General features: G+C 36.9%; 1 protein-coding gene across 2 annotated transcripts; it reads left to right on the forward strand.

Annotated features, from left to right (window-relative positions):
• The first annotated feature begins 14,838 nt into the window (after positions 1 to 14,838).
• LOC130723907 (uncharacterized) lies at positions 14,839 to 19,087 on the forward strand. Of its 2 annotated transcripts, none has more exons than XM_057575050.1 (7): positions 14,839 to 15,121; positions 15,750 to 16,005; positions 16,184 to 16,335; positions 16,746 to 16,839; positions 16,981 to 17,475; positions 18,035 to 18,372; positions 18,635 to 19,087. In XM_057575050.1, the coding sequence occupies exons 2-7, from the start codon at positions 15,849 to 15,851 to the stop codon at positions 18,848 to 18,850; spliced, it is 1,452 nt and encodes a 483-aa protein (XP_057431033.1). In that variant the 5' UTR covers positions 14,839 to 15,121; positions 15,750 to 15,848; the 3' UTR covers positions 18,851 to 19,087. The 2 variants fall into 2 exon arrangements, with proteins under 2 accessions (XP_057431033.1, XP_057431034.1); XM_057575051.1 differs by having other exon boundaries at positions 14,840 to 15,121; positions 16,184 to 16,326.
• The last annotated feature ends 7,030 nt before the right edge of the window (positions 19,088 to 26,117 follow it).

Here is a 26,117-nt window from a genome sequence, read left to right on the forward strand (position 1 = left end):
ACTCCCGGCGGGAACCTGCCCGCCATTCCCAAAAAATTGAGTGTCCAATCCACCCGAGCCTTTTGTTTCAATTTCAATAGTAAATTGATTATAGGAATATTTTATTTTCATTACTTATTATTAACTTCATAAAATCACCCAAGAGGTAGCTGAGTTGGCAATGATACCTGATTATGATTATGTGATAACAGCTCTCGGGTTCGATTCCTACACATTACACTCTGGGGGAGGGATAAGGAGTCTTAACTGTGACTAAATTTCAAATCTGGCGTCATCCAAAGGATGACCGAATATTTATACCTAAAAAAAACTTCGTAAAATCTGAAAATATCCTTAAAATATTTTTCTTTCGCACTTTCAAGATGCATTAATTACGCACTTTCAAAGTGCGTCTATTTCACACTTTAAAGTGAGATTGAAACGCATTTTGAGAGGGATTAAAATGACAAACATACAACTAACTGCTAAAACAAAAGACATTAATTTATGGGTTAATCGTCTACTTGGTCCATGTCTTTGTCTCGCCTTCTGAAATTAGTCCCTCCCCGGAAAATTTGTAAATCTGGGTCCTCTCGTTTGCAATAAGTCTGGAGCAAGTCCTCGCCGGAGCCCGGAGCTCCAGCGAGTGATGAATAGGCATGCTGACTGGGATTAAAATGCTGACGTGGATTTTAAAAATAAATAAAAAATAAATTACACATAAAAAATTTAAATTAGATAAAAAAAATCAATTAACAAATCTTAACCTAATTTAATTAACAAAAACAAATTAACCCCAATTCCCCCAAATTTCCAATCAAATTAGGGTTCTTCTTCTTCTCCTCATCTTCTGATTTCATTCCCCTGGCTTCTGATTTTGGTTTTGCTTCCTTTGCTCTCTCCACCCAATCAAACCACCCATAGTCATAGCCACACTCATCTCCATTCTCTCTCTCACTCACACTCACACACACACCATGAATTCCACCACCACTGTCTTCTTCAACCATTCTTGCATTTTCTTACTATGTCTGTTGTCAACGATTTTCATGGTGGAGTTTCAGGGGAAATCAACGATTTTCGTTGTTCTTTCGTGGCCGCTGTTTGGCCCTTCTTGTTCTTCCCCTTTTTTTTCTTTTTCGTTTCTGAAATCTGAAACCCATTTTAGATTCAGAAAAAGAACACATCTTTGGGGGGTAGTAGTGGCATAGAACTAGAAGTACCTTTCATTGCAAACAGCGAGGTTGAGGAGAGCGAGAAGAGAGGATTCACGGGCATCAAGGTTGGAAGAAGAGAGCATGAAGACGAGGGGTTGAATGACACCATCGGCATCGAGCTTGAAGCGGGTCTTGGGAGATGAAGATTTGCGAATGAGTCTTCTGATTTCTCTTGCAGCTTCAATCTTTGTGTTAAGTTCCCCATTGATGAGGTTCTCTGACAAGTTCAGTATCTGGGTATGTTGTCCAAGGTTCAATGTTGTTGTTGATGATGATGTTGTCCTTGATGTTGATGTTGTTGTTGATGTCTCGGTTGCTTCTGGTTCTGGTTCCACTGTGCTCTCTCCCTCTCCCATCTCTCTCTCTCTTTTTCGTTTCTGCTGCAGCCTGGGATGTCTTCCCCACTATCCTATTGGGGTCGAGGTTCATGTGATTTAATGCTGGTGTGGTGGGTGGGTTGTTGAACTTGGGGTCGAGGGAAGAAAATGGTTGCTGGATTGTTGAACTTGCTGGAGGTGGGGGTGGGTTTCTGGGTGGTGGTTGCTCGGTGGCTGGGTTTGGGTCGTGGTGGCTTGGTGGCTGGGTATGGGTGGGGTTGCTGGGTTGTTGAGCTTTCTAGAGGTGGGGTTGGGTTTCTGGTTGGTGGTGGGCTGGTGGCTTGGCTGGGTTTGTGAAGATGAAAGGTTGATTAAGGGGATGAAGATGAAAGATGAAGGATTGATTAATTTTGTTTCTGAGTTTTAATTGGAGTATGAACATGAGTATTTTAATTAAGTTTTCATTAATTAAACATTTTTTTGTTAATTTTAATTGGAAGAAAATAAAAATCCCAAATCAGCTTGATTAATTAATTTATTTTGCTGATGTGTAAATTTGTTATTTTCCATGTAAGCAAATTTAATCCGGTCAGCGTTCCAAGTCATCACAAATTGCAAACGAGAGGACCTAGATTTGTAAATTTTTCGGGGGACTAATTTCAGACGGCGAGACAAAGACAGGGACCTATTAGATGATTAACCCTTAATTTATTAATGAGATTACAATATTTCAATCTTGCAATGTCATTATTACAAAATCACTATTACTCAGTCAACGGTAAGATCTAAATGAGTTTTATCGCTCTTCAATGAGTTTTGTTGTGCAAAAATGTAAGGTCTAAATGAGTTTTCCCTCTAGTGGAACATATGTTTAGATATGTTTTAATGATTACAAAACAATGAAGGTCAAGACAAAGTTCTTTCACAATATTAACAAGAAGAATGGAGAAGACAAGCTCAAGAATGAAGCGTCGGATGCTTGAATTCCAGTGTCGAAGTCAACACAAACTGGACAGGTCCCGCCAAACAAGATACTTGCGAGACCTTAACCTTAGGACAGTGCTAGGCAAGGCGAGTCAACGGAGGAGCTCGCTAGTGTCCAGATAGGCTTAGTTAGACGTATGGGTTGATACTAAGGCCCAATAGACTATAGACAAGGCCCAAATGTAATGGATTAGGGTAAATGTAATAGCCCCACTATTAAAGGCTAACCCCCATTCCGAATGAAAAAGGTTCTCTCTTATGTTCAACAATGGCTACCATACACCCTAGAGAAAGGACCTCATTGTTCATGTAAGAACACAAACATTCAAGACCAGCTCTACAAAATCCATCAAATAACAGCATTCATATGCTAAACAATATGAAGTTCACAAGCTAAAAACTCTAGAGGTCAACAAGCAACAATCAACGTCCAAGAGAAGAACTGAAAACAATGAAGAATAATTTTGTGCATCCTGGAAATGATACAAGTCATGCACCAACAAGAAAACAACGTTTATACTCAATCAGGTATCATCACTGAAGCTTCAAATCTCCAATCTATGCCTAGAAGAACAAGGATGTTGAAGAAAGATGAATGAGACAACAGAATGTCTATAAGACTATACCAAACCACTATGATTCGGAATCCTCAATACATTTATAGTCTGATCAGTTGAAACACACAAGAAAAGTTCAACATGAGCTAAGGTCTTGCATCGTATCTACGAACGTCCCATATCTCCAATTTAGAAGGTCAAAACTCACAATTGGGATTGTAAGACCCATTATTTTAAAACTAATATTATTAGTTAAATTTCAACTTACGCGTAGGGTGTGTGCTGGCGTAAGAGAAATTGTGGAAAGTGTATGTTAAAACTGACAAGCGAAACAATGTAAAATATGTTATATAAATATATTTGTGGAACTATAATCATTTCGAATGCTAATCCGAGTCAAATTCTTAACCGATTGCGATTTGGATTATTCGAAAAATTGATTCCCCACTGCTAAAACACTATTTAAGCCTCGATCTAAATCAGAGCTGGAATAAGACCCTCAGGGTATTTTTGTGTGGATGTGTGTTTGACTCCGGAACTTTTGACTATAATATCTATAAGGTTTGCTATTCGGAAACCCGAGGATGTTTTAATTAACCTCCACAGAGACTTAAGTGGACCTCCGGGTCACTGATAAAAGTGTTCGGGGCTCCTTTTCGGAGTTTTGATCTTTTTTCTTAAAGGAATCTTTTCTGTGAATGAAGTTTTCTCATCCTGAGAAGATTTCCTCAATCAGTTCTGCGTCAGATTTTGGAGCACGCTGTTTGTAAAATTATTTTCTCACTTGACTGAACCCGAAGCAAGTATCGATCTTTTTATTGAATAATACTCAGTTTTAATGAGTAGACAAACTATCAAAACACCCGAACCCACTCATCTTTTTTCCCTTCTCCTCTATAAATAGAAGAGAAAGCATTATGCATCGCCATTACCCACACTAAACTCATGACCCCTGAGGGAGGAAGAGAGGGGGAGAAAAACTTGGATTCTTGCTTGATCCTTGAGGACTTTGGGTTGGTTCTTGGAGGCTTGGGAGTGGATTTCTTAAAGAACCTTGGATCACCATCATCTTCTTCATCTCTATCCTCTTCTCCAACTTATTTCTCAACCCAAACTTTGAGCTTTTGTGATAGAGGTTAGTTTTGCTTCAAATTTTGTATCAATAAGCTTGTATGCATGCTCTTATGTTCAAATTGATAGTTTATATGCATAGATGTTACGTTTGATGATAGTTATACTGAAAAATGTAGAAAATACCCATATTGCTCAATTTTTGAACTTTAATTGTGTTAGAGCTTTACCCATGCTCAGGGCCTTCACATTAGTTGTTAATATAGGCCTTAATTTGAGCTATGTAAAATCAATTTCGGAAAAATCACAACTTTAAAATTCTAGGTTTTCAATTGGGCTTAGAAGGTTGTAATTCATAATTTGAGGTGTATAATTGTTTTAGATGCATGAAAATTCCTAGGAATTAAATTAGATTGATAGAAAAGTTCGGTTTGCCTTATTTCTCTAGGGGGTGGCTGAGAGCTATATATGGGGTTTGGGGGAGAAAAATCTTTTTCTTGAAACCTAGAGGTGATGCATGAACCTAGATTATATTCGGGAAAATGTCGGATTGAGTTTAACATGAGTATGTGATATATGCTAAGTGCTATGTGAAACATGCTAAGTGGTTACTTGTTCGTTAAGTAGCTAAGTCATATATGTGTAATTGATTGAAAGACCTCACATGAACTTAGATTAATGATGTATGTAGGAAATGAAAATGTATGCTAAAAAGAGCTAGAGGTCGTGGGCTATTAAGGTCCGAGAAAGAGCAGACAAAATGTCGGAATGCACTAAAAACATGATTAGGATTATCGCTTTTGGTTGTTGCCATGCTTTGTGCATTAAATGTGGAGTCGAGACATTAATTGCTTACTTGTTACTTGCTTAGTGGAAACTCTCTATTGTGTTTTGATGTTGTTTTATTGTTCGAATGGTTGTAGTTATGATGGAAATATCATAGGAGAATAAGTAAGAATAATGCTAAGTTTCAAAAATTGGAGTTTTGTACTTTTAATTATAAAGCTTTAATCTTTTGGGTTGATCCCTTTCCATTGATATATTTAGCTTTCTAAAAAGTTGAGTTGTAGAAAAGAGTTTTTTGCTAAAAATGATTTTGAGTTCAAAAATGAATGTTCTCTTATGTTCTAGCTTATCTAATGTATATGTACTACTTGGTTTTGGATGAAAATCTTATCTTGCCTTCTATGGGTATGGTCGTGGCCTATATATCTTTGGAGTTGAAACTTTCTTTTATAAACTAATTGAAATGCTTAATGTTCTGGGTTTAGTTTTTATAGCTTTTGGCCATGCTTGTCTTTAGGGTTGGGCTTTTGAAAACGTTGTTCAAATATCGATTAAGTGTTCTTAGACAATAAAAGTAGTTTGGAAGTGTTTTGGGTTGAAAATGTAAACTATGTGAAGTTTGAGGACCAATGTTGGTTTCTAAAAAGTTTATAGGCTTCTTTACAATTAATTGTTAATTTGGAAACTAAAGTCTAATTACTTTTAAAAGCAAGGTCCATTTTTAAAATAATGTAGTTGTCGGGAGACTAAGATTTAAATTCCTAAAGATTGATGACCTATTTTCAATTTATGGTTTCTTGAAGGGCTTGTTTGTAAAACTTGAAACTTGTTTTCAAATCGGACCTTGGCCCCTTTTGTATGAAGCTTAACAGATAGTCAAGTAAACTAGAATAACTAGCTAGGTTGACTTGAAACTTGGTTTGTAGAGACTAAGTTAGTTGTGTGTGTGCGTTTGTTAAGGTTCGGAGCACACTTCGGACTTGGAAGCTAATACTAGGAAAGAGGCTTTCGAGGTAAGGGCAACTCTCCTAGTTACTATCTAATATGCTTAGGTGTCGAAGAATATGACGATTGTTAATGATTTTGAATTTTTGAGGCTTAGGCCATTTATTGAATCGTTGAGGCTTATGCTGATTTGTTGGACTGTCGAGGCTTATGTCGTTTACTGGATTATGTTTTATCGCTTTGTAGTGGATATGACAAGGTTATGTTTATCGCACTGGAGTGGGTAAGAAAGGATTATGTTTTATCACACTGTAGTGGATATGACATGGTTATGTTTTATCGCACTATAGTAGATATGACAGGTATATGTTTTCTTGCTTGTAATGGATAGGACATGTATATGTTTTATCGCCTGTAATGGATAAGACAAGTCTTGATTAATTGAAATTTCAATTATATGCATGACTGTTGAGTGTGCTGAGATATTGTGATTATATCCATTGTGAACACAGAGTGTTAGAGTGTTATGAGAGTTAGCGAGTAGGATCCGACAGAAGGTCTGAGCTACTGCTGACGTGGAGGATCGATGCTTTCTTGGGAAGAGGACTTGGGGGTGATGAAGATCATTTAGATTATTAGATTTTGAAACAAATGTGTACAAAAGACTTCTGATGTTGAGAATAAATTTCATAATAAATTAACTCAAGATAGAACATTTTGAATACTAAAGAGAACCCCTTTAGAAGGAAACTTAGGATATGAAAATGAGTTCGAAAACGGGAAAGACTGACCATCCGATTTCGAAGGAAGATGAGGACCTGAGTTGCGGGCATCAAGAGAATGAGTTGTTGTGACTAGATAAGTCACTAAGTGCAGGTGACGCATCTTTGCTTGTGAAGCAATTGGTCAATGGATCAGTGGTTACCCTAGGGAAACAATAGAGACTTTGAACCTTAGCTAGGCACGTGTCCGGATGAGGACGAATCGTTATTTGTTAGCTGTTGCATGCGTGCATATCTTGAGGTTGAGACGGTCGAAAGGTCGAGCCTCGGTGAAGTTGAGCTTCACATCGATTGAGGGGATGGACCTCAATCGTGTTTTGTTGATCGGTTAAGGGGATGAACCTTAACCGTGTTTGTTGATCGGCTGAGGGGATGAACCTCAATCGTGTTTTCTTGATTGGTTAAGGGGATGAACATTAACCGTGTTTGTTGATCGGTTGAGGGGATGGACCTCAATCGTGTTTTGTTGTTCGGTTAATGGGATAAACCTTAGCTGTGTTTGTAGATCAGTTGAGGGGATGAACCTCAATCGTGTTGTATTGGTCGGTTGAGGGGATGAACCTCAATCATTTTTGTTGTTCGGTTAAGGGGATGGACCTTAACCGTGTTTGTTGATCGACCTTAATCGTGGTTGTTGTTGATTAACGGGATAGACCTTAATCTTGTTGTTTGTTGTTTGATTAAGGGTTTAGACCTTGATCACGTTGTTTGTTTGATTAAGGGGATATACCTTAATCGCGTTAGTTTTGATTGACCCTTAGGTCGTGAAAGTACGTTAGTGGCACATGATGCTGCCCTTGTGAGGATATGAAGATATACCTATGCATAGGCGACGAGCTTACAGACTGATGGCATGACATGCAAATGCCAAATATGAACATGTGCTTCTTTTAATTATTATTTACATGTTGTATGTTCCGTATTATGGCTTATCTAGGTATGAAAGGTACAATGACTAACCCTAGCAGATAGGGATGGCAATGGATCCGAGACCCAGTGGGTACCCGCAAAAAATACCCACGATGGGTAGGGTAAAAACCCGCTATATGGGTATGGGGCTGGGTATGGGTAATTACCTGCAAAATTGAGTGGGTACGGGTGCGGGTATGGGTACTATGGTACCCACCCCGCCCCATACCCGCACACATTATATACATATAAAATATATATATATATATATATGTATATTAATAAAACCTATATGCCGTAACTGTAAAAAAAAAACATGTATACCGTAAAATTTTCTCTTTAAATTTAAACAATACCTTTAAATTTTTTTAAATTTGTTGAGTGTTGACATTTCAAAATTTATTATAAAGAGATAAATTATTTGAAACTGAAAATTTGTTAAATTAGAACTTAGAAGTATATCTTAAATTTGAATTTGGTTAGAAAATAGAAACCGAAGAATCAAAGATCTTAACTACTATGACTCTAGAATTGAAAAAAAAAACAATTAGTTTTAATTGATTAGCAATTACCAAGAAATTTATTGGAAATTACCAAGTTTTCATCCTAGAAAAGCTCATTCTAATAACTGTGAGAAGATTTAAGATCATACCTTTCCAACCTACCACTAATTCTTTTCAACTTTTGATACAAACCCTATTTCATCTCACCAGGCCGTTTCTTTCTCAAACACACGTTAAAAAATAGTTTCTTTCCCATACACTATTTCTTTCTCAGTCCCTCTTCTTCCAATGGCAAATCCATCTGGACAAGTTCCATCTAAAGATTCTGAAAGTAGTCTTCCTTCTATGGCAGAGTTCACTTCCACCACTCAACATGAAAGTGAACCCAGTCCTATGGAATGTTCTGGTGTTCCAAGCCAGTCTAAAACCCAAGATGACGCTCTTCTGAATTCTGTGGGTGGTGATGATATTCAACTAGCTGATGATGGAAAGAAAAGAAAGATTTCTCCTGTCTGGAATCACTTCAAGAAAAAGGTAATTAATGGAGAAGAAAAGGCAGTATGTAACTATTGCAACAAGCGTCTTGCAGGTAAAAGAACTGACGGAACGAATCATTTGCGTAAGCACTATGATACTTGTAAGAGAAGACCTTATAAAGATATTAGACAATCTATTTTGTTAAAAGAACAGAAAAAGATAGATGGGTCATCATCTTATTTGAGTAATTATCATTTTGATCCAGAGAAATCAAGAAAAGACCTTGCTTGTATGATCATACTTCATGAGTACCCACTTTCTATTGTGGATCATTTGGGATTTAGAGCATACTCTGAAGGTCTTCAACCTTTATTCAAGATTCCTAGTCGAAACACATTGAAAAGTGATATTCTCAAGATCTACAAAAATGAAAAGTTAAAGAGTATGAGAGTTTTGGATAAGATTAACAGCAGAATTGCTTTAACAACAGACATGTGGACAGCTAGCAATCAAAAGAAAGGGTTCATGGTAATCACAGCGCACTACATTGATGAAGAGTGGCATATGCAAAGTCGCATCTTGAGGTATGAACAATGTTTCACTTAATTTTTATTAATTATTTTGATTCTTATTATTGTTTAATGATGAACTATTTTAACTATAGACTTATTTATTTTTATTAATACGTGACAAACTATTTTGCATTATAGGTTTGTGTATGTTGAATGTCCACACACGGCTGAAGCCCTTACTAAAGTTTTGGTAGAATGCATTCTAGATTGGAATGTTGATAGAAAATTGTCAACCATCACTTTGGATAATTGTAACACTAATGAGTCTCTTGTTAATTCACTGCTGATCAAACTTGATTGCTCTGCTCTTATGCTTGATGGACAATTATTTCATATGAGGTGCTGCGCACATATTTTGAATTTAATTGCTCAAGATGGCTTAAGTGTTCTTGAAGCTGGCATAGAAAATGTAAGAAACAGTGTTGCTTTTTGGACAGCCACACCTAAAAGAGAACAATATTTCAAGGAAGCAGCACGTCAGATCAAAGTTTCTATCACAAAGAAACTCATCCTTGATTGTAAAACTAGATGGAATTCTACCTATCAAATGCTTGTTGTTGCATTAGCTTATAAAGATGTTTTCATTCGTCTGAAAACAAGAGAGCCTTTGTATAAATATTTGCCTACACCGAGTGAGTGGGAAATTGCAAAAGAAATTTGTGGTAGGTTGGAAGTATTTCATCGTATAACTGAGATATTTTCTAGGACACAATATCCTACAACAAATTTATTCTTTCCACTGTTTTGTGAGATAAAACTCTCTTTGCAACATTGGAAGACTTGCTCTATTGAGGCTATTAGAAAGATGTCTTCAAAGATGATTGAAAAATTTGAGAAATATTGGCAGGTAATACATGGAATCATGGGGATTGCCATTGTTTTGGATCCAAGATACAAATTAAAGCTTTTAGAATACTTCTTTCCCAGGCTTTATGGAAGCTCATCTTTAGTTGAAATTAACAATGTGAAGAAACTCTGCTATTCATTGTTTGAAGATTATCAATCTAAAGACATTGGGATAGTAGAAAATTCAGCTGAGAAATTTAATGACAAGGACTCAAATTTGAATAATCTTGATGTCAACAATCTCTTTAGTGGTTATGACTCATTTATCAACGATTCAGATGATATACAATCTAAGTCAGAGTTAGATATCTATTTGGAAGAGAAGGTGTTGCCTAGGTCTGCTACCTTTGACATTCTTGGATGGTGGAAAACAAATGGAATCAAGTATCCTACTTTGCAAAAAATTGCAAAGGATATATTTGCCATCCCAATTTCCACAGTTGCTTCAGAATCTGCTTTTAGCACAGGAGGAAGATTGTTGAGTCCTCATCGTTCTAGACTTCATGAAGATACTTTGGAGGCACTTATGTGTACACAAAGCTGGCTAAAACATGATAATGAAGGTAAGAAATATTGCATTAGTATATTTTTATAGTTAATTTTGTATCAAGCTTCTTACGCATACTGCCTTGCTAGAAATATTCCCTCTCTTATTTATTTTCTTCTATTTTTTCTCCCTTTATCACCACTTCACTTTCTAAAATAGAGCTTGGACACCCTTTTGTATGACTACCCTGTTTCTTTATATTGTTTTACTTGGCAAAACTAGAAAACTTAATAATTTTATGTTCTTTTTCTCGTTAGTACTGTATCTGTTTTATGTTGGGACCTCTTTAATATATAATAATATATCCTCTTTGATTCTCAAAATGATTCTTAAAAAAACTACAATTTTTATCTTTTTCTTATGTTGCAGTTTCTATTGGTATTACTGGACCAAAGCAATATTTAGATTTTAAAGATAAGCGACTGCAATTTTTTGGGGAATCTGATTCTGATGATGAGGTAAATATGATATAATTTTTGTGATAATTTTTTTTAAATTTGTTCATGTATATTGACTTTGCAATATAAAACTAATTTGACTTAATTTATTATTTTTAACAGGTTTTGGAGAGCAGCAGCACAGTCCATACAAGTTAAATCTATTTGAAGACTCTTTAGTGTTTTATTAAGTTATATTTTGAGACTAAGGTGTTGAATTTATACTTAATGTATTTGGATGATGTTTTATATTTTTAATTAATGTGTTTCAATTTTATAATAGCAATCATATATTTTTTTCATTGAAAATGCAAATACGGAAAATTATATTTTATTTAAGCAAATTGCGGGTATTGGGTACGGGTACGGGCATATATGTACCCATAGGGTACGGGGATGGGCACTGAAGTTGCTACCCACGCGGGTATGGGGACGGGTACGGGTAAGTTTTTAAAACGCGGGTATGGGGATGGGTACTATAGTACCCTACCCAAACCCTACCCATTGCCATCCCTGCTAGCAGAGCACAAATATAGAAATGATGTAATAAAGAGGGAATATTCTTATTAATGGTAGTAAAGTTGTCAGATACAAGGTAAGGACCTCCCTTTTATAGAGGGTGTGGTTCTCATCTAGATTGTTCTTACATTTGGGCCTTACAATCAAGACCCAAATCCCTATGCAAATAAGACAAACCCAACAGAATCTTCCAGCTAGCAGGTGGGACCACCAATAAGACGATGGACCATCAGACCGTTCATCATCGCCCGTGCCTCCATAACTAATGCCTCGCCCTATTCTATTGGTGTCTTGGGCGGTCATAGGGTATCTTGTGCCCCGCCCGGTCCATTGTATATAACTATGATGAATTATGTCATGATATATATTACATTACTCTAGAAAGTTGACCATTGCATACATTGTTTGTGCTTGGACGGTCGGCAAACTGCTAGGGCATAATAGGTGGTGTTGTGAGTAGCTGTTGTGTTGTTGGGAAAAGGTGATCGTGTGGATCAACAAGAAGACTCCTTTTGTGGATCAACCGAAGACTGTAAGAGTGGTGTTGGATGTAAGGCTAGGTCCCTGTGTAGTGAAGCTTACCGTCATTGGTTAAAGCTTGCAAGGTTATACGTATACGTTTACTTTTGTTTTGGGTAGATCTCGATGCATTGCTTTCCTGCAATCCTTTGGTGCGGAAGTCGTAGGGAGTATATCAGACTTATGGAGTTGTGGCATTTTGGATTCAGTTGTCCAACCAAACTTTATTTTATTGTACTTCTTATGTTACAGACATTTGTTGTTACCTTCGGGTGCTTGCCTTGTCAAGGATGGATGTATGGGGTTATAGGTAGGTGTATGCATGTCAGATTTTAGAAATGTTTTGGAAAGAAAAAAATAATACCCGTATTGGCAAATCATTTCAGAAATCATTGCATATTTTCTTGAGCAGGTTACTATTTGTGACCCCTGAAAGTCGGGTGTTACAAGGATCGTCCGGAGTTCAACATCTCACTATTGCAAGAATTCAAGAAGTAATCATTTGACTCCCATCATGTGCTAAATGGACCTATTAAAAGGAGAATGAAAGTCTTGAAGTCTAAAACGGAAGAGAAATGAGTCTTATCGAGAAGCAATTAAATCGAGCAGCTAGAAGCAAGCAACCAAAGTCAAACACCATACTTGTTCACATGTGACTAGTTGAGCCCGACCAAAGTACAAATCAGAAGTACATAACTGTCACATACATAGAAGCTATGAAGAGTGCCCACAAGTCGAAAGCATAAATGTCATATCAAGCATAAGCTTCAATGGTCAAAAGACTACCCCAATTCAAACAAAGATGAACATGATAAGCTGGATCAGATTTCGTGGAAAATTTATCAAATTTTTACAACTGCAAAAATTTAGATCAATTATTTTATAATTATATCAATTTGTATCATGATTTTGAATGAGAAAATGGCTTATACACTGTCATTGTAAAATACTTTTACACGTGTACCCACTTAAATAGATATGTAACAACTTGGTTCTATGTGGCATTATGTGATTGATTGTCCATACAAAACTTCTTTAAAGTGATTATACATATCCATTAATTTCCTTTTTTTTAGTTAATCCATTAACCTCTTTTTGAAATTAAAAATATTTTAAAAAATAATATATGATATCGTCAACTTACTAAGAATAGTATTGAAAAGGAGAAAAGTTAAGGAAGACAAAGTTTAAGGGGGTTCCCCCTAGAGAAATTGTTGTTTCGAAAATAACTTATAGTATAACATAAGATAAGAAGTATAAGGGCCTGTTTGATTGTCAGGACATGATAGGATATGACATGATAGTAATCATATCCTGTTGTTATCTGTTGTTTGTTGTACCAGCAAGATATGATAACATTATCATGTCTCATATCCTATCATGTCCATCATGTGTAAGGGCCCGTTTGGTTGACATGATAGGATAGTAGTAATCTTTATCCTGCTGTAATATGTTGTTTGTTGCGCCGACAGGATATGATAACAATATCTTATCCCGTATCATATCCTGTCTATCATGTGTAAAAGTTATTCTGAGGGGGTAGTTAAGATAGAAATTATCCTGACAGGATAGGATATCAGTTTATGAATATTATGAATTTTTTATTTCAAAGGAAAATTTGATATATTTTTCATTGTTTCTATCATATCCTATCAATATCTTATCCACCTCAAATGCATGATAGGATAAGAGTCTATCATGCTCTTATCATATCATGTCATTATCCAATCATTTATCATATTATGCTCTTATCATATCATAACCAACAAACGAGCCCTAAAAGTTATCATAAGGGGAATCTAGTATAGAACTTATCCTAAGAGAATATGATACCAGTTATATATTTCTTTGAGTATCCTAACTCCAAATTAATTTATTTTAATATTATATAATTTATAATTTATAATAACATTAATTAATAAATATAAAAATATTAATTTAACTAAAAAATAAATAAATAAAATTATTATTCATAAATAGTAAAATATACTACTAACTTACAAATATTGATTTATTAATAATAATAGAATAATTTAATATTTTAGTCTCCTATTATTTAAAAATTATTTATCTACTTATATAATAATTTAAATATAAAATACTTTTGAAATAGTAATATTTTTAATTTAGTTAATTTTTTTTTATCACGTGTCACAACTAAGTGAAAACCAATTGATTACAAATATTGGTTTTTTAATAGCAGTAGACTAATTTTGTATTTTCATCTCCTATTATTTAAAACTATTTATCTACTTATATAATAATTTATAATTTAAATATAAATTACTTTTGAAATAATAATATTCTTAATTTCAAGTAACTTTTATTGTTAATTATCACGTGTCACAACCGAGTGAAAACCAATTGGTTAACGACATAACTTTATTTAAAATTTAGGCTATCTTGAAAAGAATAAAATGTGCTAATTAATAAAATTTAAATTAATTTTAGTTATTTTAAATATGACTCATTCATGATAATGTAAAAAAATTAAATTTAATAGAATGATGGAATTTTATATGTATTTTTTATTTAAATATATCATATCTTGTTCTTATCATGCGCACCTCAAACAGGATATGATAAAAATTTATCATGCTTTTATCCTATAATGTTCATATATCATTCCTATTATATACTGTCCTAATCACCAAACGAGCTATGAGATAAGATGTGATCAAGACACGTGTCTATCTAACATGTAGTACTTTTTTGAAATTATCTAACATGTAGTGTCAAACGTGTCAGAAGGAGCATTCCAAATTTCGGTGCAAAATAATAAAAAAATTAAAATATTAGTAGTATTATTATTTATTTAACAAATTTCATTATATTTCATTTCAGCATGCATTATTACTTATTGACTCATCCTCTAACCCCATTTGTTCCGACAAAAAAATAAAATTCCATCCTCCATTGTTTTCCCTCTCACTTTCTCATTGGAGGGAAAACATCGAAAAATTTCACCTTATTTTCTACTAAACAAATCTAGGGTTTTCTACTCTGTTCCGTCTTCACTCTTCAGCTCATTTTCTCTGAATAATTCTCTGTTAATTTTCGGTTGCTGCTTTTCTTCTCTTGATTTGATTTCTCTGGTTAGAAGAAAAGCCAGTTTGAATGCTGCGAGCTTAATCGCTTTTGGGTTTTGTATAAGGTATGTGTGATTTTAGCTAGAGGTTGTTCGTTTAGCTAATGATCGTGTCTTATGGATGTTTTGTTTCTAGGTGTCTTGTATTTTTAGGGTTTTCATGTGATTTCAGTGTCATTGTTGGGTTTTAGCTGTTTGGTGTTCAAATTTTGGCTCTCTGATATCAGCAATTGATTCTAGAAGCTTGATTTGGTTTAATTTTGAGATACTCTGCTGGAGGGTATGGAGTTCTGTTGATTAGGTAGTCTCGAATGACGCTGGTTCGTCAATTTTTCGCTAAAATTGATGGTTTATCATGTATGAAATACTCTTGGAAATGAATTTGGTTGCTCTGGATCAAAATTAGAGTTTGATTGTGGTTATTTTTTTAAATTTCTTTTCTTTTTCTTATATTATTCGTATGAATTATTGCCTCATGCTATCGATCTAGCTGCTAGAGATTTGAACCAAGAAGTTTGAGCTTCGGAATTATGGCCTCATACAAAAAGTATTGCATAATTAAGTTATTCCTTGTTGTGTTAAATTTTATACGGAGTTTTGAGCATTCCTCTAAAGGTTTGTTTTTTTGCTATTGCCAATTTGTCTCCATTTGGCTAGGATTTTTGATAACTTTTTCCTGAATGCATTCTGTCAGGGCCAGGGTAAGGGTTGGTGCTCTGGAACTTTATTTGCTGCTTTGATTACTCCCTCGAAAGTCAGCCAAGTCGTCCCACATTCATCTTGAAGTGTAGACATGCAAACTAAGAAGAAAGCCTCCAGGCGAAATGCTAGTAAAGAGTGCGGCAGTGTTAGGGTTTCAAGAGCACAGAAGAATCTCTCTGAAAATGGTCAAGTGGTTGAAAAGAAAGTCGCTAACTTAATCACATCATCTGCTCGAAAGAATAAATCTTGTAAGTTGCTGGTAATATGTATTTAGATAATATCAATTAGCGTTTTGCTTATGTGAAGCATATCTCTAATAAATTTCACATTCTAGTTTCTTCCATTCATAACCAGGAAAATGTGTCTTCCAGCAATAAGAAATTAATGTCTGAGTAACTGATTTTGCTTGTTATCTTTTTTGTGTAGCTTCAGTTAGAAAACTTGAGAATAAAGCTGGAAAGCCAACACCCTCAGCAGACTTGAATAATGGGCATGACTTTATGGACAATGGCACTTCCAATGCTTATTTGGAAAATGATGCAGCTGAGGGTGCTTCTGTAGATTTTTCGGTAATTCAAGTAAACTGTCTTTCTACTTGTGTTAGTTCTGTTGCTTCTCTCATTTGGAGCGTCTGGTGGGTGGGTGTGCATGCATGCTACTACATAGTTTTCTCTCTTGCTTTAAAACTGTTAGAAATATAATAAAAAAATTCATTTATCTTCACCAAGCTTTTGGATAGAATTAGGTTTAGTGCACATTGAAGAAAACTATTTTATGAATCTTGTGGACACCAACTGCATAAGGACTCGACCTCATTTGGCATAGTTACTGTCTCCGTCTCTCAAATGTAAGAATTTTATCACATACACTGAGCATGCTACATATGAATTGTTTCTGAAAATTTAATTGTCAATTTGAAGGGGTTAGCTGTCAGGCACTCTCTTCTGCACTTTATTGCTTTTCTAAATGTTCTGAAATGTTGCTTCAGGGTTGTACCAAGCAAGCTGTACCGCTGGAATCTGGAACTATATTTTCTCCTGGGTTTCACTTATCCAAAGGTTCTGGAGGAAAAGTTGACAGAGGTAAATGACATCAGAATCACATTGTTTTTAACCATTTGGCTTCAAATTATCATTTCTTGTTATCCTTCTGCTTTTTACTATTTTCAATGTGATATTTTACTCTTCATTAATTTTTAATCTTTTTCTTTTGTTTCTATCTAGTTGATTTTATCAAAATTTTTCAGAACGAGGATCAAAAAAGCATTTCTCCAGACCATGAGATAGAGTTACCACAGGAAGATACTATTGATGGTCATGTTAGTCATTATTCTGACTCTGCAATGGATATAGACATAGTCAATTCATCAAACTACTCCAATACACAGAAATGTGGTGATCATATGCTTGCTCTAAGCACACAAAATGTGAATGGTTGTGATTCTGATTTTGATGGAAATAGTATTTCCATGGAAGTTTCTGCCGTATATCTTTCCATGAAAAACTCAAAGCTGGAATGTGTTGATGAGCATGGTCAGGATTCCATGACTTCTGATATCCCAGAGGATGATGAATTTGAGGAATTTGAGGACTTTGACCCTTACTTATTCATAAAGACCTTACCAGAGTTGTCAACAGTAGTTCCAACTTTTAGACGTTTGTTGCTACCTAAGCAGACAAGGAGTTGCCCTCCGATTACTCTTGTCCTGGACTTGGATGGTAAGTAAATCATTCATGAATTTTAAGTTGCATGCCTATCTTATACGGATTAAGGAACACATCTGATGCTAGTGTACTGTTCATGTCAGTTTTATCTTCACGCACTCTGCTATTATTCTTCTATTCATATGATGTCTATGCTCTCACCCTGCCCTTGCCACTATTTTTCTAATTAGTTACTTTTCAATATCGTCATGCTCATGCATCAGCCAGTAAAATATCATGCTCTTTAAAGTTGTTATCATGTGGGGAGAACCTTGGTACCATCTCGAGGTTGCAGTCTTGAGACATGGTTGTGGGCTCTACTCATGAAAGCAACTTTCTTTCTCATGACTTGGCTTCCCTTGATTATACTGGTCTTGTATCTTGAATTTATCCAACTTTGTGAAAAAAAAACATGCTTTTTGTAATGAAAAGTTCTTTTGTTACTCCCTGTAAGGGGCTTCTGTTGTTAGCTAGATGCATCCTTGTTTTCCTTTTGTTACACAAATAACTATTGGAAAACGCTTTTGGTTGAGCTGCTCATTTTATACTTGGTATATTGTTTTTGTCTCTGCAGAAACTTTGGTGCATTCTACACTAGAGCCTTGTGAGGATGTGGACTTCACTTTTCCTGTTAATTTTAACTCTGAGGAGCACATTGTCTATGTACGCTGCCGTCCTTACCTGAAAGATTTCCTTGAGAGAGTTTCTGGTCTTTTTGAGATTATCATATTTACAGCCAGTCAAAGTATTTATGCTGAACAACTTCTAAATATTCTTGATCCAAAGCGGAAGATATTTCGCCACCGTGTATATCGGGAATCCTGTGTTTATGTTGAGGGGAATTACCTCAAAGATTTAACAGTTCTTGGTCGTGATTTGGCTCGTGTTATGATAATTGACAACTCACCACAGGTATGTTTATTATACTGTTCTATTTGGTGACAATTGTAATAGGCTATCCTTGTAGTTGTTGTATATGGAAACCCTCCTTAATGTTTGGTCTCTGTTGTGGCCTAAACACCTGAACTATTTGCTCTTCTGTCAAATACTATTATCTCTGTTAGCATACAATAAAATTAGGTTAGTATAAATATTGTTTGGTATGAATATTTTGTGGAAAAATACTGTTCGAAGTTGATATTTTCTGCTGTTAATTTTGTTTGTTTGTTTCCAGGCATTTGGGTTCCAGGTGGATAACGGTATACCGATTGAGAGTTGGTTTGATGATCGTTCAGATCAAGAATTGCTTCTGTTACTTCCATTCTTGGAGAGCTTAGTTGGAGTTGATGATGTCCGGCCTCTAATTGCAAAGAAGTTCAACCTCAGGGAGAAAATTGCTGCAGCTGTGCATCCTCTAAATGCAAATGGAAGGCATTTCTTATCAGAATGAAGTGTGGGTTATACAATGTTGAGGAACGGAGAGCACTTTTCTATGTTACAACATTCTTAGTTATTATCAGCAATACCATTCTCTTTGTTGTGGAAGTTTGTTATGGATATGTATTGAGCCAGAAAAATGAAGGGGAGGCCACTGTTCGATGACTCGTGTGATGCTTGGCTGGTCACTGTTCTGGCAATAAACAATTATCAATTATTTAATTTATATATCTATATTTATATTGTACGCTTTTTTTTTGTCAACGAAGCACTGATATGTTGATAAAGGGCTCAAAAGGCCCAAGAAGGTACAAGTAGTGTAATAAACATTGATGGCCCGAACAACCTTCTTACCTTTTGACATAGAAACAACCTACTTTGACCAGTAAATTCAAGTATTTTCTATCTCTACTGCAGTTAAAAACAGATCTAGCGGCTTCTCCTTTGTGTGAGATTCGATAGAGCTGTCATAGCCCTTTTTTTGCGTCGAAGGAAATTCGTTTCATTTATAAAAGAGGCCCGATTGGAACTCTAAAAGCATGGTCCACATGGCTCATATTACATAGGATAATCCATTGGATGTTGGGAACGAGTCCCGCTAAGACTAGCTTAATAACTCTTGTGACAAGAGCCTAGTTCCTCGGTAGTAAGTCATGTTGGTAGAGCCTCGCGACCTCATGCGTTGCTGCATTTCCCTACCTTGGGATCCAGGTGAATTGACACGCCTCAAATCCTCTTGCCATCCTCCAAGAACCCAGTTCCTCGGTAGTAAGCCATGTTGGTAGAGCCTCGTGACCTCATGCGTTGCTGCATTTCCCTTCCTTGGGATCCGGGTGAATTGACATGCCTCAAATCCTTTTGCCATCCTCCAAATGTCGTGGGTTATGCTCTTGATTTCCCCAAGCTCTAGCTCACCTCTGCAGGCTTTCACAAGTTTCAGATTGTCCGATCGAAGATAGTTTTCCTCAATTGCAGGTTGAGTGCCATGTATATCGCCTCCCTTAGCGCTAAAGCTTCGGCTATTAGGGGAGAAGGTGCAGGGGTTGCACATGCAAAGCGTATTATGACTTTCCCATGAGTGTCACGAGCAATCCCTGCAACCAGTGTTATCAGACTCGGACCGGTGATCGACTCGGTCGAGACACTGGGTCAATGAGTCAATGGTTCAACCACTGGGTCATTGGTTCGATTGTTTGACTCGATTTATATTAAAAAATTATAATAATTTAAAATATTTAGTATATCATATATATAAAATAATATGCATTCTTCCTAACAAGAAGCAAAGTGGTGTAGTGGAAATTTAGATTAGCTTTCTTCCCTCTAGGTCCTGTGTTCAAGTCATAGCTATGACAATTTTTTTAAATAACTCTAAATTGAATATCATTTGACCAAATAATTAACATTAAATATAAATTAATTACAGTTTGACCATTAAAAACAGTTTTGAAAAAAAAGGCAAAATCAGAAAAAAAAAAAAAAAAAAAAAAAAAAAAAAAACTGACCGGTTCATAAAAAACCGGCCGAGTCGCCGGTTTATTCCCTGAACCGGCCGGTCCAAACCGGTTCATACCGGTTGAATTGCATGGCCGATCCATTAAATGGCTCGGACCGGTCAGGGGTCCGGTTCCCGGTTCAACCGGTCGAACCGGCCGGTCCGGTCCGAGTTTTATAACACTGCCTGCAACTGAGTTGGTGAGCTGGTTCTTGTTCCACGTTGCGTCTGTATTTGTTTTCCATTTGTCCTCCGGAGGAGCTCTCCATCTACCTTGATTTTGGCCAGATATTCCATGTGGTCTGGAAGAGAGCATGTTCCACCGTTTCTTCCGTAGCTGACCAAACGGGGCAGAGCGAGGAGGTCATAACCCTTCGTTTGAACAAGTTCCCTTTGACAACAATTGCATTGTGGCTAGACTTCCAGAGGAAGTGCTTGACTTTTTTGTGGGACCTACAATCCCCAAATGAGCTTCCAGGGGTCTGGGTGAGCGGTGTGCGAGTGCTCAGAGTGTTGGTTTCTTTCCTTGCTACATGGTAGCCTGACTTGATACTGTAAACACCTGACTCATTATAAGGCCAGTACATGTAGTCATCCCATCATGCGATTTGGATGGATGTTTGGAAAGCCTTGCTGACAACTTCTGGTGGGAAGACACGATGCAGTTTTTGAAGGGCCCAAGAGCCTGAGGTAGGTTCAAGTAGATCCCTGACTAGTAGATTGACACTCGTGTCTATGTGGTTGAGGTACTCACCGCTCCATAGCCATTTGTCCTTCCAAACTCTGATTTGTTCACCATTTCCAATAGCCCAATTTCCATTCCTCATGATGAAATCTTGGCCTTGCAAAAGGTTGGTCCATATCCAGGATGGTGCACTCCCTTTGCTAGCATGTCTAAAATCTTGGTTAGGGAAATAAATGGCTTTAAAGGTTTTGGCCCACAAGGTTTCAGGCTTCTTCAAGACTCTCCAAGCTTGCTTTCCCAAGTATGACAGGTTATTTCCTTGGAAACTTCTAAACCCCATGCCCCCTCCACTCTTGCTTTAAGTAAGGCTGCCCCAATTTCTCCTGTGAATTTTGCGGTCCCTCCCTTTCGATCGCCACTAGAAGTTAGCAACGAGGGAAACAAAGAGAGGACAAAAGGTCTTTGGGAATTGGACTACCGCCATCGCATATGTTGGTATTGCTTGGATGACGACCTTAATGAGCACCCGCTTCCCTATTGGATTCATAAGTGCTTCCTTCCATCCATTTATCTTGTTTCATACCCTTTCCTTTAGCCACACCAGAGAATTAACTTTGCTTCTTCCCCATATTGAGGGTAGCCCATGATATGTAAATAAGTAACACAAGAAAGGGGGGTTTGAATTGTGTTCTTAAAAAATTACTTGTCAAAACTTTAGTTTATGAAAAGAAGATAAGTTCTTAAGAAAACTGTTATGGTGACTTTTCAAAAACCGTTTAGTGCAGCGGAAGTAAGTAAATAAAGCAGAACGATCAGCACACAGGAATTTATACTGGTTCACCCTAAACGATTGGGCTACGTCCAGTACTTGGCCACCACCAAGATTTTCACTAGCAAGTATCAAGGACTTCTCCAATACAAGTATTAGACAGGACTTCTCCAAGTATTATCACGGACTTCTCCAAGTATTGTACAGGACTCCTCCTAGTATTATCACGGACTTCTCCAAGTATTGTACAGGACTCCTCCTACAATCAACAAGATTGTTTGGCTCTACAAGAAATCTCTTCTCAAAAGAGTTAGTGTAGACAATTTATGGCACTGGAACTCTCAAGTGTTTTGGGTTCTGAAAGGACGTTGGAACACACAAGAGTTCAGAATCTAAGAGAGAAGTAAGAGAAGAGATTTGACTCTTTTAAGGTTTGGTATTCTCTCTTGATTTAGCAGAGGTATGAGATCGGATTTGACTCTTAGGAAATCTGCTGTGAGCTTTTAATGCTTTGAAGAATGTTTGGAGTAATTGCTCTGAGTTCTTTCTTTTCTTGCAATAACTTTTTTTTTTCTCCTTTCTTCAATCTTCAGATATGTCCTTTATATATGATCTTGCTAGTTGTGTAGCCGTTGAGACACAAAATCTGGTCGTTGTTTGTAGCCGTTGTGAGTGTCATCTAACCGTTGATTCAAATCTCCGGTTGGTAGCTTCATTAAATGCATGCTGCTGTTCAAAGCTATCCTTTAGCCAAAAAGGTGTACTTTGTCAGCTAGTAGGTGGTGATAGCTTTGGGCTACTTTGCAGAAGAGAGACATTTTGGAAATGTGATGTTGACGTGTTGTCCTTTTTTCCTTTTCATTGGTCATCGAGACTTCTCTCTTCAAAGGTAAATCAGTTTGCACGTGACCGGATTAGTTTCCTTCTGACTAAGCCATGGGGCAAATAGTTGAGATACAATTTTGACTTTCCCGCTCAAAGGCTTCTTCTGAAATTCTGAGGAATGACGTGGCATGAAACGATACAGAATAAGTGTCTTCCTCGTTTACTGGACGATGCGGTCATATCTTGCGTAAACTTCTTTTTCCTTATAAGGCTTAGACATATTCGTTGAAGCATGTGACCTTATAATATATATTTCCTGAAAAATGTCATTAACATCTGGAATTAGATTTTAGTAGAGAAAAGTATTTATAAAAATTGTTAGGATCAAAATAAGATTGAAACACGTTGTAACACGTTTGAACTTAACAGCCCAAGGTAAGTTCCTAGGTCTTCCCAATTGACATCTTGAGAATGTTTTCCATGCTGGTCTTGATGGCATAAGGCATAGCTGCTCCAAAAAGTATCCCTCATTTGGAAGTATTGATGCATTGGCCCAATGCAAGGGAGAAGTGATTGAGGAGTTGCATAAGGTGAAAAGCTTCACTCGGACAAGCCTTTGCAAACAACAATGAGTCATCTGCAAAGAAGAGGTGGGTGAGTGGAGGGGTAGTAGGGACCAATTGGATACCTTGTATGTGACATGTAGATTGGGCATCCGGGAGCATGTGGGAAAGGACATCTACTGCAAGTACAAATAGGTAAAGCGAGAGGGGGTCGCCTCGCCTCAATCCTCTTTGGGGATCCAACTTTAAGCTCAGAAAACCATTGACCTAGTACTTGTAGGAGACTCACATGACTAGTTTCATAATGAGAATTACCTATTCATGTTAGAATCCATAGGCTAGTAGGGTAGCTTCCAGGAAGCCCCATTCCAATCTATCATAGACTTTGCTCATATCGAGCTTGATGGCCATCATGTCTCTATTCCTGCCTCTTTTAGCTTTCATTGCATGGAAGACCACATGAGCTACAACGTTGTTGTCCTGGATCATTCTACCTCCGATGAAGGAACTCTGGTTAGGATTGATTATTTTTGTTCATGATGGTCTTGAGCCTTGTGACAATAATTCTGCTGATAATCTTGTATATGAAGTTGCAGCAGCTCATTGGGCGGAATTGTTGAACATTTTATGGTGCTTGGACCTTGGGGATGAGAGCAACTACAGTCTTGTTAACCTCATTGGGAATGGATCCAGTTGAGAAGAAGCTCTTAATGGTTGTGTTCGTCTCGGATTGTATTGTTCACTACTGATTTTTGAAGAATAAGTCGTTAAGTCCATCCGGTCCAGGGGCCTTAAGGCTACCTAAATTCTCAACCGCATTCTTGATTTCCAGTTATGTGACTTCTTGCAGTAGGTACATGTTCATCTTAGGTGTGATTTTCCTCGGAACACTTTTGAGACAAAGTTCTAGGTGTTGTATGTCCCCGATTCTGAAAATACCTTGAAAGTGAGTTGTGACCGCATCCATGATTTCACTTTTCCCCTCTACCTAACGTCTATTTTCATCCTTGAGTCTGTGTAAATTGTTTCGCTCCCTTCTTTGCAGCACCGTGGCATGGAAAAAGCGAGAATTTTTTTCGCCCCATTGAATCCACTTCAGTCGAGACCTCTGACCCCAGTACATCTCCTTTTGTCTCCATAGTTCATTGATCCTTTTCTTGATGTTTATTACCGCGGTCCAATCTGTTTGGCCTTTGGGAGCATTGAGTAAGGTATGCAATTGTTGTTTACCCTTGGCAATCTCTTTGTTTGTAGCCTTAAAGGTTTTTCGATGCAACCTTTGCAAATTCCATTTGTAGGCCTTAATTCTCCCTAGAAAATCATCCCAGTTTTCCTAATTATGCGAGGGTTCATGCCACCCAAATTCTACTATTTCCTTGCATTGATCATTTCTATGCCAAGTGTAGTTACAACCATTTAGTTTCATGTCCATGAGCTCAACATTATCAAGAAAGGCCCTGAGTCGGTGTATATTACTTTGGGATTGAGGGTGGAGGCCATCCTTATCTTGAGCATTGATTGTTTCATAAAATCACCAATGCAACACCATGACAAGGTACCTCTTTGTTGAAGTCTCGAGATGCAATTCCACACAACTTATCTATTTTGCAGGTTGGGTTCTCCATACGCAAAGGTGCAAAACCATGATGAGGAGTCGCTTTCGGTGGTAGTCAGGAAGTAGATGTAGTCGTGTGTTGGCTCCAGGATCTCAATCGTGACTTCCTTACTCTAGAGGAGGCATCTCTAGGGTTTACTCTGAACTATGATTGGTAACATAAATTGTTCTCCAACTTCTCAAGTCTATTCTTCTGACCTTTGGTTTGCATAAGAAAGACTATGGTCGGTTTATGAGTTGCGTATAGATCTTTAAGCTCCCTAGCTGTCGCGGCCGCCCCCACTCCGCGACAGTTCCAACTCATGATCATCATGGTCTAGGTGGGGTCAGGTTAGGGCCTGCCTCCTCAGCCATAAAGTCTAGGAGTATGAAGAATCTGGGGTTGTTGGGGAAAGCTCTCGGAGAGCCAGGGCAGTATCGATGGCATCATGTATCTCCCTTCACTTCTTCGTATTTCTTATCTCTGCATTGAAGCTTTTAGGAGAGTTGAGATCGTCTTTGGGGCGCTTGAGGACCAAGATATTTTGGAGTCTTGTAGTTATCTAGTCCGCTCTTGCGATGGAGTTTGGAGATGGTGTTGTTTGGTGTTCATTATCTTCAGGTGGGAATTCCACAAGGTATTTAGGTTTATAATTGGAATCCTCAATAGCAGATTGAGGAGTGGAGGGATCCTAATTTTTTCCTCACTTTGTTAATGTCTTCCTGGCTTATGTGGAGCGCATACCCAATGCAATTCTTGATCTTAGGGTTGGGGTAGTCCAATAAGGTCACCGGTTTTGCAAGCCCAATGTAATCTTTTTCAACCTATAGCAAGTCCAGGGTCTTGGGCCCAAGACCCGGTTGTAATTGCACCGAGTTGAGGTAAGATCGGGTTGGGTGTGTAACCCCACGTGGCAGTGAGAGTTGAAGACTATTATACACGTACAATCAACATTAGGCATTCGTAATTTTTTTTATAAATAATTCGTAATATATTTTCATTTCACAGAAGATAAAAAGTTAAATATTTTGCATACATGTTATTGTCATAAATTACTTTTTAACGTTATTTTGTAATATAAAAAGAATAAGTTTAATTTCTATGCATTGATGGTGTAAAGTATTTTACACCGTCAACCAATCAAATTTCAAGAATGCGAAAAAATCTGATTTTTTATTTAATTTCATTAATTGACGTGACACATCCTTACAATCTAAATTAGTTGATGGTTTAAAAAAAAATTTAATCTGTCAGTGCATCATTTTTTTCCTCAAAAATGATTATATAAGATATTATTTTACAATTTCAACCTGTTAAAAAACTAAATTTTTAGCTATCAACTTTTAAC

The sequence above is a fragment of the Lotus japonicus genome, chromosome 6 (genome assembly GCF_012489685.1).
Source record: "Lotus japonicus ecotype B-129 chromosome 6, LjGifu_v1.2".
In the NCBI taxonomy this organism is placed as follows: domain Eukaryota; kingdom Viridiplantae; phylum Streptophyta; class Magnoliopsida; order Fabales; family Fabaceae; genus Lotus; species Lotus japonicus.

Coding starts and splice junctions, on each gene's coding strand:
- LOC130723907 (XM_057575050.1), top strand. CDS start 15,849: ATGCAAACTAAGAAGAAAGCCTCCAGGCGAAATGCTAGTAAAGAGTGC. Junction 16,336..16,745: donor TAGATTTTTCGGTAATTCAA/GTAAACTGTCTT, acceptor ATGTTGCTTCAG/GGTTGTACCAAGCAAGCTGT. Junction 18,373..18,634: donor TAATTGACAACTCACCACAG/GTATGTTTATTA, acceptor GTTTGTTTCCAG/GCATTTGGGTTCCAGGTGGA.